The sequence below is a fragment of the Neltuma alba genome, unplaced genomic scaffold, assembly GCF_004799145.2.
Source record: "Neltuma alba isolate B1F8T4 unplaced genomic scaffold, ASM479914v2 tig00002863_pilon, whole genome shotgun sequence".
Taxonomy (NCBI): domain Eukaryota; kingdom Viridiplantae; phylum Streptophyta; class Magnoliopsida; order Fabales; family Fabaceae; genus Neltuma; species Neltuma alba.
In genome coordinates, this window is record NW_021633048.1 from 961525 (window position 1) to 976636 (window position 15112).

Genomic DNA, 15112 nt, shown 5'->3' on the forward strand with positions numbered 1-15112 from the left:
TATGATATCTTCCTCAGATTTCTCGAGCCTCCATTTCAGATTTTGTTCCTCCTTCATTCATTTACCTGCTTACCCCTATATATATATATATATCTTGGTACCTTTTAGCTGTATATAATGAAAATGCATTTATAATCCCGCCGGCATCAGTCTAATAACAGACTGTAAAAGTTATGTTTATTATTCGCAAGTTTTAAAAATGAGACGAAGCATGATTGGAACATGTACAAAATTAGCAAAAAGTGAATGAGATGAGGAAAGAAATATGGCAGATTTGAAAATAGCAGAGAAAAGAAAAAGCTAAGAAGAAGGGAAGATCCTTTCATGTTGGACCAACAATGAGCCGTTAAAAGCATAGACACACCCATTCATACGCCACGCTGTATGCTCAAATAAACAAGTAAGTAAATAAATAATTTTACTCTTAATTTTATTTCTCGCGTGTAATTTTACTTCTAATTTTTCTTGTGAGACTATGATTTGCTTTGGAGTCATCTAAAGATTAGAAATAAAATTATACTAAAAAAATTATCAAGATAATATTATTAAAAAATCATGAATAAGATTGCATCACTAACAAAAAAAATTAATTGAGCGTGAAATTATAACCTTTACATTGTATATGAGATATTAGAAGAGGAATGTCGAAAGCTGCGAGTTTCTAAGTGACCCTGCTTCGAAGCGCGTGCACCATTCTTCCAATCGCGTGGACCACGGTCTCTCTTTCTCGCTCTCTCTGGTCTCTGCTCCAACGTACATATACTGACAAAGCATTCCCTTGTCTTCTTTCTTTTGTGGAACCGAAACGCGCTCACGCGCCTAGCTGACTGCGAAATGGTCAGACTCTCCTGCCTTCCATGTCAGCTTCTGTCCCTGATTTTGTGGTATTAACACTGTCACCAACACTCAGATTGCTTCCTAAATTCTATGTTCTTCCTTTGACTCTCTCTCTCTCTCTCTCTCTTCAAGACCTTCTGTTTCCATTTGATTGACTTAATCTTGTAGAAGTACTAGCCCTAACATTTTTCCCACGCATTGTGTAGTATTTCACGAAATAATTTTTTTAGTTGATGTGGTTAAATTACTCCATTAAGTAAAGATACACATAAAAGAGTATATGGTTTTTAACAATGTTAAATGTTTTTCTTTTCTTTTTTTGCCAACAATGTTAAATGTTTTTCTTGAAGATATAGTTAGTTAAAAATAACTTTATAATTTTGAATAGAGAGTACTTCCTCCATTTCTTGCTATAAGACAACTTCTTAAAAAACAAATAAATGGTCCTTATTATAATTGCAACTTCTATCATTTTTTTGGGAATGTAATTCATAATTTCAAATATGAATCAATTTGATTTTTTTAAATTTTTAACCCCTTTTACTTGATTTTGAGCAGCTAATTAGATATGCCTTATAGTATTACCTCTTGTCCTTAATATAAAAATTAAATAACTAATTTTTGGATATTAAAAAAGTAGTTAAATTAGTTATTTTTATTTAATGTGTGTTGGTTTCTCTATTATGCCCTTTCTAATTATGTGCATTGTAACAATTGCTTAATAGGAACTCGTTTACTATATACAACCAATTGGGATAATTAATTTGGAAAAGAAATTATAAATTTTGAAGATAAAGTATATTGAGATCTTATAGTTGAAGTCAAAATGAATCCATCATCTAGCTATTATATTTAGAAGAAGAGGTAGTAATTACACATGAAGGAGTAATCTTTTGTTGCTGGTCTTGGTTAAATGTGAATTTGCTTTCAAATATACTACTTTCAGTTCTTAATATAAGATTTAGTTAGATTAATTTTTTTAATTACTATTATTCTTGGTTGAAGTACAAACTAAATTTTATATTGAGGATAGAAGTTGAGTAATAATACTGATGATGAGAATACAAAAAATGAGCAAAGGCAAAAAACAAAAACAAAAAAGGGGATGATGCAACAGGAAATAGTGTAGAGCATTCTTTATTGGGTTTAGCAGCTGAGTTGAAAACTCCGACACAGCAAAAGAAAGAACGTCCAAGAACATGATGAAAACAATGATGATGCTTATCTCGAAAACTAACAGGTAAAAAAAAAAAACACATATAGGAGCTGGTAGTACTATATTCATATAAACATATAAGGTTTTCTATATGTTGTGCTGATTTTGGGGTGGCCATTTTGTCGTCTTTTTATGTTCTTTCTCTGACTCTGTCATCATTAAAACCACGAAGTTAGGCAATGTTTCCTCTCTCTCTCTCTCTCCAACCTCGACGAACATTCTCATATTATTACAACATGATTCTCTCTCTCTCTCTCTCTCTCTCTCACACTCACATGCCAACACATGAAGCAGTATAATATTTCTTCAATGATTCTAACGGCGATTTCACTTATTCTCCCAATAGTACTTCCAAGTGATCTCTTCACTGATCAAGACGGATATGTTAGTTAAAAGCCGTTTGGACAACCAGATTTATTATTAGATTAATGAATAATTAATTAGGACGCCAACTGAGATTTGCATCTCCCTTGGGAATATATATATATATATATATATATATATATATATATAAGTGAGATTTTTGTTGAAGGACTACATTTGTTGAGTGAAGGAGCTAGGCATCTAGGTTTGGCTGCGCAAGGTGAAACATCACAATCATTTTTTAATATAAAATTAAAACGATCGCCATCATCAATTCGTCATGAGATATTGGGGATGAACTGCTTTTTCCCTCCCAAAAAAATTGACCTCGATGAATCGATTTTACATTCAAAATTCGATCTGTTGGGTTTAACAAGATCATTTTGATGTGATTATAGGTTCTTTTTTGACCAATATATGATTAAGCAGTTAATCAAAGCTTATTATTATTCATTGCTTTTTGAGACAAAAGAACGGATCGGAACCCAAAATATATAATAATTTTATTCACCAATGTACACATAAATATCTATATATAATAGGGAGTAATCAATAAAAAAATTTCGGTTTTATGCTATCTTTTTATTTGTTAAATATTTCTTCAATATCTCTTTGCATATTTCAATAGAGTTTACATGTTAACTTTAAAGTATTATCCCTCTCGCGCATCACATGAGAAAAAGAATTATATATATAAATGTATTTAGTTTCTTTTACGAAAGAAGCCTAAATTATTCAAATATGTGGGTGACCTTTAAACTAAAATTAAAAACAATAATGACAAGAACGAACTTTTGAGGTGGTCGTTAGGGTTTGTCATTAACTAGGAGGGTATCATCTATGTTGTCGCCAATTGCTGAAATAATTGCATGAGATTAATTAGCTTAATTGGCTCTGAAGTAATCATTATGTTAAGCAACACCAACCTAATTGAAACTGCCCTGTTGGTTGTTGAATTATTACTATTAAAGAAGACAAATAGCTAGGAAGCTAGGTTTATATCATTCTATCAAACAGAGCCAACATAGATATATATTTAATCCTTCGTTCTCACTCCATAATTAGTAAAGACCAAAGGCACATTATTATGATTCTTATTAGCTAAATTAGTTAACTTTGTTCAGTTCAAGACAGAATTTTGAATTTGCATTAGTCAATAAAGTGTTACTTAGATTGGTTTGCTTTAGTTAGATAACATAGTTAGCTGCGTGGGATCACATTTTAAAATGACAGCTTAATAATTAACTGATAAAAAAAGTTAATTCATTTTGCATGAGAAAAACGAACATGAATATCCAACACTTTTCAATCAACGTTTTTGTAAGACTGAATTAAAAAATGATAATAACAATGAATATTGTTGTTTGGAAACATGTTCCAAAGATGGGAATTAATAAGGTTTCATAATAATAAGGAAAATTGTGAAGAAATATTTTAGAGGTGGTTATAACCTGTATGCCTGTTTTGATGATGGCATCACGAAGAAAAAGGGTTATGGTGATTAGATTAACTTTCTAAAAGGGAAAAAATAACGGCAAATCTAATTTTCAATGGAAGAAAATCAAAACTTTCTGCTATATAATACACACACACAGATGCACATCTGTATGAAGAATATTCGTAGTTAATCAAAAAGACATACCCTTATTAGTTTATTAATTAATAAGCCTTTCTTTGACTCCCTATGTTAACTTTACTCTCCATTCACACATGAAACAACTGCAGTTATAATTAAACAATACTTAAAGCTTATAAATCTGACAATGTAATTAATCAGAGTCTTCATAAGAACATAAGTCATGAATTGCTCATAATCACCCGCCAAAATCAACTTAAAAACATCAGTTTAATATAATTCAGGTTTGAGGATGATCGTTAGTGCAGCAAATTCTCTTCCAAAGCAATGCCAGAAATCATATTTCACACGGTCACTGAACTATATACTGATAATAAACTTAATCTTCATGATTCTGTTAAACTGATGATAAATTCATTTTAGTAAACATGATCACATGCAAGCAATATCTAAACCTATTATGAAGAAGAAAAGCATTCAAAGATCCAAAGTAAAAGAACTATCACATATCCCTAGGGTTCTCATTTGGGTTTGAAATAAGAAACAAAGCACTCATCATATCCATGATTCCCGCCAGATCATGCCATGGCCATATCAGAAGGATTTTTCAGATGAAACTTTGTTTAGGAAAGTTAATAAGTAAAAGTGGAAGCCACACTAACAAAAACAAGAAGCTTCACAAAGAGAGCTGAGAATTTTCTATAGTGGATTGCTAGTAGTTGAAGATGAGCTAAATCCAGAAAGATCAGTCCAGCCAGAAGTAGAACCACCAGTTCCCCAATAGTGCTGGTCGCTTCCCAGGAATTGGCTTGACAAATTCATCTCCCGATTATTGTCTTCCATTTTCACTGAAGCCAGCTGAGTTATCACCCCAGCAGTTGTCGACGCCAACGCCTTTGGCCGAAGACTCGTGCTGCCATATCCCGGTCCCTCTCCAGCGGAAGCGCCACCGTCAAAGGAGTACAATCCCTGTGAACCTTCCAGTCCAGCCAAGAAAGGAAATTGCTGTGTTTGTGGCACCCGCCATTGCTCCAAACCTCCTGGAGCGAATAACATAGAGCCACTGCTGCTTCCGGCAGCCGTGGTAGTGCCGCCACTTCCTCCTCCTCCTCCGCCTAAAGCATTTCCTAGTTGGAAATTTAAGTCGCCGACTACTCCTCCCATTGGTGCTGAAATTGCGTTGTAATTTACGCCGTAGGTTAAACCCATGTCTCCACCAGCAGCAAAATCAGCAAGTAAGGGAGACATAAATCTCAGTGGTGGCGCATGAGGGGCGAGTCCCATTAAGTCGCCGGCAGAATTACTGTTAGAAGAGACGGAGTTGTTGGAACTAGTGCTCCCACCTTGACGATCTGAACTCGCCGGTGACTTAGAGCTGCTTCCTTTGCTTCTCTTGTTCCTCCGGCATCCCCCTCCGACAGGCACATTCCTCAGCGCTCCGCCACGGGTCCAGTACCTCCGACAAGTCTTGCAGAAGTGGCGAGGCTGAGAGAGGCTGTAGTTGTTGAAGTAACAAAACTTGGTGTTTGTAGATTCACACCTGGGACATTTCAGAGCAGCCTCCGGCATGGGTATGTTCGCCATCCGGGCTCGATCAGCCATGGAACCTGGCCTGATCGAACCCGTCCCTCCGGCTCCATGAGGCTGCGGTGGAGGCAACGAAGGCGGAGGATGCGGCGGAGAAAGAAGCTGCTGCTGTTGCTGCTGCTGAGAACTCACACCGCCGGCGAGAGAGCCAGTATGGTGATTACTTTGCTGCAATAATAGAAAAGAAGAAAAAAACAAAATAAGAGAAAAAGAAGAAGGAATTAAGCAAAGAGATAGATCATCAAATAGCTGGTATATTCAAGACGAAGGTATAAACAAAAGCAACCAGAATATTTATCTTTTGAAAAAATTGTTGCTTTTGGACAAAGAAGAATTGAAAAAAAGAAAGGAACAAAACAACAAGAGATGAAGAAAAACCCTTGTATATACCTGTTGTTGCCAGTTGGATGGATCAAGATAAGGAGGGATGGAGGTAAAAACCATGGCTATGGATGGATGATTCCTCTCGAAGGGCTTTCTCTTTTGTAAAAGGTTTGATAGTGGAGAGAATCACAGATGAGTGGAAGTTGCAGGAGAGATAGATAGATAGATAGAAGAGAAAGAGAGAAAGCAAGAAAGAAACAAGAGGAGGGAGGCTTATAAATAAAGGAGAGGCCTTTCTAAGTATTTATATATATTATTATATACATCATAGTTTTTAGTTTCTTGTCCATTATTACCCTCTCTCTACTTCACTTTCTCTCTCTCTCTTTCTTTTTGTTTTATTACTTTTTAGGGCTTTGAGAACTGAGAAGTCATGTTTCTTAACTAATAAGCTTCTTTTGATGCTCTGTGCAAAGTACTGTGCTTGTGTGAGTAAACGAGATTAGTTCTTCTGACATTTTCAATTGCTTTTGTGAATCATATAGTATTAAACATCATGTTAAGTTGGTGCCTAATACCTCTAATCCCTTGCCATGGCTAGCACAAAGCTTTAATATGAATATCATATGTTTGTTGTGTGTTAATCGGTATTTTCTTAATAATTAAAAAAGTTTCGATGGACTGGGTCCCTGAGACTCACTAACTAAGATTAGAGTATACCTCAAAACTCAAAGAATATTTACAAAGATACTTATACATCACTCGCCAATAAAATGATCACATCTAGCAGTAATATTGATTTTTCTACATATGTGATCAATGTAAGTTAGTTATAAGGATATTAAACTAATCAACAAAAGATGCATTATAGCCAGCCTATTTTAATTTAGAGCCTTTTGAACTTTGGCCCCATCTTCACTTTTTCTCCCTTGCAAATGAGAATATTGTTCATTTATTATTTTTAACGAGGAAGTGATGAAGATAATAATTGACATTATATATATTGTGTAACAATTAGTCACATGAACAAGGAGAATATTAGGTGTGTAATTGATCTTCAAGCGTGCATGCTGGAACAAGTTAATTAGTGTGATTTGCTTTTGAATATAGAGGATAGAATGATAAGCTAATTAATAAAAGTTGAACATTGAACATGAATGTGCGATGCAGATACTAGTGTTTTTTTATTATATAAAGAAAATTATTTATTTTAAGAAATGTGAAGAAAAAGTTAATTAGGGTATATATAATATGTGTGTTTAGGTGGGTTGCTTTAGTGATCTAAGATATGGCTGTAGGGTGTCCCGACCGAATGAACCTTTTATAGGTCCGGTCTGTTCCCTTGCCCACTCTTCTTTGTTTTTTTTTTTTTTTCACCCCTTCCCAATTCCATTACCCTCTTTCCTTATTCTTTCTTCCTGGCCCCACCTCACTGCCCTAGTCAAATGCAATTAGATTCTCCCACATACTTGCACATTAAATTAATACCTTGCTTAACTAAATAATCAAATTAACAGTAAGTTATTACACCATCAATAAGTTATAAACAATATCATTCATTTCCTTAAACATTATACAATAAAATAATTAACTTTGATCTGAACATATGATAAAAGATGACTATTCACCCATGCATGATATTAAGGTTTTAATTTTTTTCCAATTATACTGATGATAAGTGTATGGATTTGGAGAGTGTTATCACAATGTACTTTTCTGGTTCTATTTATATATAGGGAAGAGAGAGAAGATATTTTTTAGTCCTAATTATAGGATACTAAGAGAAAAATTTTGTATAAATATACAATTTTACTCTTCATTTATTATTGTGTTAATTTTGTTTACATAAAGTATAATGTATATTAAATAATGATAAAGTTGAAATTTTGTTGAATTTTAAATGCTAGTTTAATGAAGTTTAAGATTTTCTTTTATCCATGTGAAACATATTGGAAGTGACTTATAAATATGATTAAAGGAGTGGTAGACAATTTTTCATGGTATGCGGAATGCAATGCAAGTTAAAAAAGTTGATTTCTTTTGAATAGTATAATTGGTTGTTACAAATTGTATATTTTACATATATTGATAATGATAATTATAGGTGAGATTAACTTTTTTTTCTTTCATATTCTTACTTTGTTTTGCCGGGGAAGATTTAGATTAGTAGTCAAACTCATGCATTATTTGTACCTTTTGATTGCATTTGGAGAGAAAGAGGGACCCAATGAGTATAATACATCTTTTATTCAAAGGGCCTCTGTTACATAGATTGACATTTAAATCAATGATTGCCTTTTGGATCTTGTTCATCCACTAGCAGATGCAAACAAAGTGAAGAAAATTATATTTACAAAAATAATAATATACAACAAGGTGAAGAAAATAACAAATTTGGGTCCCAATGATTTAATTTGAAAATTTTTCATTCATAATTCCATGACTTTAATTTCCTGTCTGATGAAAATTATTCTGAAAGGGCAAAACTTGTGGTCCTACATCCCTCCCACAGTTGTTGGATGATATTGGAAAAAAACGAACAAGGTGAAATTGAAAACTAGAATATTATGAGAAGACCAAATTAAATTAAGGTATGATAAATTTGTGTGGTATAAGTTTTTAGTCCCTAAACATTCATTTATTATGCGGTTGATTCTGCAGACACGCTTAATTACAAAATCTAGAATATTAGACTTAAATATCCCAATGGCTGATCTGAACTGTTTTTTTCGTGGCCTTGGCTTGTAATTTGGATAAAATTTCGATAAAATTATAAGGAGGTTGTGTAATTTGTTTTGACATAAAATTATAAAGTAATATTGGTGCTTTTTATTTTTTTTAATATTATTTTCCCCCTAATTTCTCAATAGGATACGGTTTTTGTTTGGGCCAGCCCAACAATCAGCATTATGAGGATCCACATTTTGTTTGAACCCAATTTCCCTTGACGCATCGGGGGAAGATGAGCACAGATTAATTAACAAGAAAAGGGTAAAACTACAACATTTACACCAGCCTAATCAACTTAAACACCAGCAGTCTGCTCAGGTTCCAAACTCAACGTTGACAACTAAACACGAGGGTTGTGCTCATTGTGGGATTTAACCCAACACCTTACAGCACGAGCTGATGACAGGCATGCACCACCTGTATCGTGTTCCCGAAGGCACCCCTCTCAGCCTCTCTTGCATGTAGATACTCTTTGAATGATTGAAGTAAGATGTTGAAACTCCACAAAAAAAAAAAAAGTGCGAAAATATCTTTCAGGAACAAAAAAACCATTTCATTTTCTATCTTTTTCCTTTTTCTTAATGTATATGGAAAGCTTTTTATAACAGCTGTTCATCTTGTTAAATTTGAACAGATTCAAAAAACACGCTAAAAGACCACCTGTGATAATCTGCAATGCAAGAAAAAGCAATATCGTGGGCAGAAAAATGAACTAACCTACCAAACTATTTACACTGTCTCGACCTAAAATTTTCAGAATCTAGCAGTTTCATCATCAATTTTTCCAGCCTTTTAGAACTGGAAGTTGGTTTAACTAAATTTGGATTTCCATAAACCGCACAAGGATCTCTGATCAAAAAATGATTTCCCATGCACCAGCCCCTGGAGTGAAGCGGCCACCTGATCTTCTCAGTAGCTCCTTGTCAATCTTATCAAGAACTGGGTCATCTTTCTTAAACTTTCGAGCAAACGGAGCACCACTTTCCACCATATCACCAAAATGCTCCAACTTCAACAACAGAGGATGCTGCTTGGGAGGATTGTCCCACCGTATATAATGCAAATCATGGTTCACTGTTGTGTTCTGGTAGTCCTTGTGGTTGCAGATGACAGTGTGGAAGTAGCCCTCTGGGGATGAAAGAAAATTTGTGTAGTACATCAGCAGAGTCCGAGGAAGATTATCCCAACCCCAAACACAAAACTCCAGAAACTGTTTTGTTAGGGCTACCCATGCAGAACCTGAAGAAAACAGGAACACTTTCAACGAGAACAAGAAGCGTGTGAAGCAACTTTTATCAGGAAACTGGATTTGGGTCATGAAGAGCCGTGATATTTATGCCTTAAGAATAGTACAACTCATTATAATTTTCATATTTTACACTGATTCTGATATTTTTGTACTGTAGTGTTAGTCCCTCACCATGCAACCCCTTGTGTGGCTTGAGGTTTGTCATCGTCTTTGTTTAGCGCCTCAAGGGTTTGTTGAATAAGTCCTTTGAGCCCTTGAGGTTCAACAAACCCTTGAGGTTGGAAGTGTATCCCCATGAGTGTGGGGGTATTACCATCACTGTCTTGTTATCTTGTATTAGAATCTGGTTAATGAAGAATTTCACTTGCGTTTAATTCTTGACGGTGTAATGGCTTTAGATTGGTTTATTGCTTATTGAAGAGGGCCCAAATACGGAATACTTTTTGTCAAGATGTTGTGCGAAGTCTAATTAGACCATCAATCCCACCAACCATATTGTTGAAAAGCTACGGTTAAACAGAGTCACAGTATTAATCTTAGTAGATTATAAAGTGCTATAGATGCCAAGTCGAACAGAGCTGGATCTCCATCAAATAGCAGAAGTAAAAGTACGGGAGAAACTAAAAAGAGAAAATGGGATAAGCTAGGAGAAAGTAGGGGATAATTGAATCCATCGAAAACTTGAATCATCACCTGTGAATAACTTGAAAGAAGCTGGGACAGATCTTTTTTCTTTGGCCCAATAAACACCAGACTTCTTCGAATGATACAAGCCTGGATCTACAATGATAGGCCTAGCTCTTTGATATCTGTAATCAAGGTTACAAATACACATTTTAGTAATCATGTGAAGATTGTACGACATCAAGTTCACTAACAAACCGAGACAAGATTAAAGGATAAGTTGGATTCTCACTCTTTCCAACCCATATTACTCGTGTGCTCTATGAAGTTAAGATCCCTCGGAATGAATGAAAAGATATGCAAGAGATCTGAAGCGAGAAGTTCCACAGGAAAGTTAGCAAATCAAACAAATCACATTTATGATATCGCATATTCAAATTATTTCCAAAAGCCACATAAAAGTAATGGACGGGGAATTAACGGTTCAGATTTTGGTCCACATCCACAGGCAAAGAAAACAAACTTTCACTAAAGGAAGCCAATGAAACATACTGTGTAGTTTGGCTAAACTCAAGATCCAGTCTGCAAATAGACCCAAAATAAACATATCAGAGTATTTTTCTCCCCGGTTTACTGAAACTGTGCTTCACAAAACACTCCTCGCATGTGGCTCTCTCTGTTCTGCATGCTATAGACAGCGAAAATCCAGGATGGTGATGTCTTCCATATTTTTAAACAATCTTTGAAAAAAGAAAATGCAATATGCTAAGCAAGCTGCAAACTGTAGCTCAAACTATGATCAACAGTGAGGACTACAATTCGAGCCACATGCCCACATAACTCATGACAAAGAACTAAAGTTGAATTAAATTTTGACGTGCAAGGAATGGAGGAAAAGTACCAAAAGAAAACATTTCTTTTCTTCAATACCAAATATCATCAACCTTAGATTTCTTCTACATGATCGACAAGCGCCACCAACTAAAACAAAGAATTGTTTCATAACTATTTGAAGCATTACAATTTGAAATTCATTCTAAGCAACATATAAAGGATTCTAATAAGAATTAAAATGCATGTAGTTCAAGGCCAGAATTTATTTCAGGTTCAGCTTTAGGGCTCATTCATATCTGTATTTTTTGGCTCTGAAGACAGAAATGGTTTGGAAGATCCATACTTTCAGAGTACATAGGTTGAAAGATTCAGAATCTCATCTTAAGTTGAAAGCTTTAGATCTCATTCTTTTTTCCTGTCTCTGAAGACAGAAACGGCTTGAAAAAAATCGCAGGTTCCTTCTGTCGCAATTATGTACAAATTCCACGCTTCAAGAAAAAGGGGATTGCTTGGTATTATATGTAATTCTTTCTGACTCCAAAGACTACTAATTTCGTTAGAAAATATACAAATGTTTCTCCTAAATTAATGGATTGTTTTCACCAAAAAAAAAAAAATAATAACATCAGTAAAAGCAAGGGGTTTTCCCACATATACACCGACATCAGCACCTACGCGGGGCTACGCCGCAGGAGGCAATCGGAAACGTAGCAGAATGCCTGGATGACAATTGATGTGACTTTAGAATTGTCCGATGAAGAGACTCATTCTAAAAAGTTAGGCTAGTGAGCGAGTGTGCGTCGCAACTAAATTATATCTTTATGCTTACCTAAGTGACATGGACCAATTAGTTATGCATCACTGTTGCATTTCTAATAGCTGCAAATCGAGCAAAAGCAATCAAGTTTTGAGTCTACAAAAACTCACCATCTTGTGACATGAGAGGATAATCAGACGCGCTTAGATTAATAAACCAATCCCAATTATTTGTCCACTTCAGCAACAGGGCGATCCCGTGAAGCGTACAGGCAATCATTGTTGGACCCTTGTAAGTTACCAAGTCAGCCTTACCAACCACCATCACATTCCCAAAAGCCCTCAATACAGAGTCCGATTTCACAAACTTGGCAAGCTCAAACCTCTCAGAATCCGCAGCTTCTAGATCAAGATGCAGCAAGTAATAGTTCCTGGGGTGATACGACGCTTGAAGAACCCTCTTGAGACGCGAAGCATCTCCTTTCGTGCCTGCAATCAAATACGCAAATCGGGGCAATCGGGGAAGTCCTGAATCCGAATCTGGGTCAAAATGGGTGAAACTGGGTTGACTGTAAGAAGAAGCTGGTCTTGAAGATTTGATTCGAAGGATGAGGAGGAAGAGGATGAAGAGAGTGGAGATCGTAATGGTGGGCAGGAGCCATTTCCGATGTCGATGATAGGGGATATGGTGAATCCGTTTCATGAGTAAACAGGAAATGAGCTCGAGCTTGCAAGTTTGGTGGTTATTTCAGGTCCTGAACTGTGGTTCGACCGACGGAACGGCATGCCTTGAAGAGTTGAAGTTTTCTGTGAAATCTGAAAAATTTTATATGGCCAATTGAGTTTTCAGTTTTCTGTAAAATTTGGAAATGCGTTTTTACCTTTCTAGTGTGACGAAGCCCCTCGTTTGAAGAACAGTACAAGAACAAGCCGCAAAGGTCCGCTTATGACAAGAGTTCAGCTAATTTCTTATTCTCTTCATGTTCATTAATTGTTTTTATCCTTTGTATTTTTTTCTTTTGGCCAGCCTGTACTTATTATTTTTATTGTATTATCTCTGATTTTTAATATAATCTCATTTTATTTTTATTTTGTTTCTAAATATAAGACCTTAATCCTTTTATCTCTCATATTTATGTATTTTTTTCTAATATAGTCCTTCTAATAATAGTATTTTAACTAATATATTTAATTAGTAAGAATATTTTAAGAAAAACAACACATATTTATTATAAATAATTAACTTAACTTATTTTTTAATCTATTTAAATTAGTCAACCAGTTCTTATATTTACAACTGGAGGTAGTATTTAGTTACTTGCATAATTATAAGAAATGATTTGTATAAAAGTCTAATATGATTAAAATTTAAAGAGAATACAATATAAAATTTAATTTGATGAGAGAGGGAAATAGAGAAATACAAAATGTGGGAAGGTATCATATATTACAGACTTTTTAGAGTTAGCTTGCGGCGACAGGAAGTTTAATTGAGGACTTTATTGAGTTGTTATGGTCATAATCATTCCTAGCTTTCAAAGGGACTATGAATGCCCTATGGGACAGATTGGCACTTACTCTTAAAAAAAAAATAAAACCAAATGATGTTTTTTCACAAATGAGTGAATCTATTCTTGGTCATCAAGGTGGGAGGTGAATATATAGCCAAAGCCTTTAAGTCAGAATGGCATTCAGTGTTCTAAGTTATACTTAACATTCCTATGGTGTTTAGACGAAATCAAAATTATAGTTTTAAAAGTGATTTTATAGATATATGAAGTAAATATATAGAGAACTTATCTTGATTCTAAAGAAGTACTTTTAAAAAGTATTTTTTTAATACCCAAATATGCCCTTAATCACATAATTTAAAATAAAACTCATTTCATATAATTATTTACGCTTTTAAAAAATTCTGAAGGCTTTTATGTGAAAAATTTAAAAAAATGGTAGTATTATAAAATCTAAAGATCACATATTGAATGTCATAAACTAAATAAGTTATAGAACAAGCCTAGTAATTAAAACCGTGTAGATAGAATAGAAATACTTGAATTGGTGTCATTCTCATTAATCTCTCTTAGGTTGATGTCCACCAAATCTTTTTCTGCATGCCAATCTCTATTTTTCTTACACATAGGAGCGTATTATTTTTTTAATCAATGGAACAAATTTACTCAAATCGACATATATGGCGAGAGGGAGCGAAGGAGTTATTCTTTCTTACTAAAAAGATGTCTTATATACTCCTCTGGTCCTTTATAGGACCCATTCTGAGTTAGTTTTGGTCCTAAATATAAGACCCATTTTTCATATTTATATCAATTTCTTCTAAAATTACCCTTATGGATACTCCCCTCAACCATATTCAAGTACAAGAGGGAGAAGAGTATTAAGAAAGATGATTATGGTGTTTTAGGAAAAATTTGTACTTTTCTTATAATTAACTAACTTACCTAACTTCCTTAATCTAATCAAATTAGTTAAATGGGTCTTATATTAAGGACCGGAGGAGTATTATTAAAAAGTGTTTTTTGCTTGAACATCATAAAAACAGTTTAGATTTATTATCAGGCATAAATAAAAATATTTCTATACATTAAGAAAGTTGTAAATTTACCCCTCATTCTTGGGTTAGCTAGCGAAGGGGTTGGACTCTCCTCAAACTGAAGGGGGTTCAATCCTGGAGTTAGTCGAGAACCTAAGGAAGGCATATTCGAAGCCAAGATTCATCTCATAACATATGGTGATCCCACACATGGAGCTCTTCCTGTTCTAGTTTAAGTCTACGATGTTGGGTAAGGTGGGAGTCAAGGGTTAGTTTCTCTGCCTTTAGATCGTGAGTGAGCCCAACCCCCTACTCAAAATTTTCTCATAAAAAAAGGAAGTTGTAAATTTAAAAATAATCAGTGGTCAGAACTATTGGTAAACTTTGATTAAAAATAAATTTTCATTATTATTTAAGTGACTATTGAAGAATTTCCAAATTTAAGTATATTTTTCTGTTATTTTTTTA

At 34.5% G+C, this 15112-nt stretch overlaps 2 protein-coding genes across 2 annotated transcripts; both read right to left on the reverse strand.

Annotated features, from left to right (window-relative positions):
• Positions 1-4384: 4384 nt before the first annotated feature.
• Positions 4385-6145, reverse strand: LOC114739638 (dof zinc finger protein DOF5.1-like). The gene is made up of 2 exons (XM_028927722.1): positions 5970-6145; positions 4385-5747 (listed from the first exon to the last, which is right to left on the reverse strand). The coding sequence occupies exons 1-2, from the start codon at positions 6021-6023 to the stop codon at positions 4692-4694; spliced, it is 1110 nt and encodes a 369-aa protein (XP_028783555.1). The 5' UTR covers positions 6024-6145; the 3' UTR covers positions 4385-4691.
• A 3084-nt stretch (positions 6146-9229) lies between these two features.
• Positions 9230-13123, reverse strand: LOC114739633 (beta-glucuronosyltransferase GlcAT14C-like). Its single transcript, XM_028927717.1, is given in 5 exon segments — positions 9230-9513; positions 9516-9872; positions 10576-10691; positions 10799-10874; positions 12268-13123. Coding segments are annotated over 5 exon segments (1236 nt in total). The 5' UTR covers positions 12800-13123; the 3' UTR covers positions 9230-9358.
• Positions 13124-15112: the final 1989 nt, after the last annotated feature.

Coding starts and splice junctions, on each gene's coding strand:
- LOC114739638 (XM_028927722.1), bottom strand. CDS start 6,023: ATGGTTTTTACCTCCATCCCTCCTTATCTTGATCCATCCAACTGGCAA. Junction 5,748..5,969: donor CATCCAACTGGCAACAACAG/GTATATACAAGG, acceptor CTATTATTGCAG/CAAAGTAATCACCATACTGG.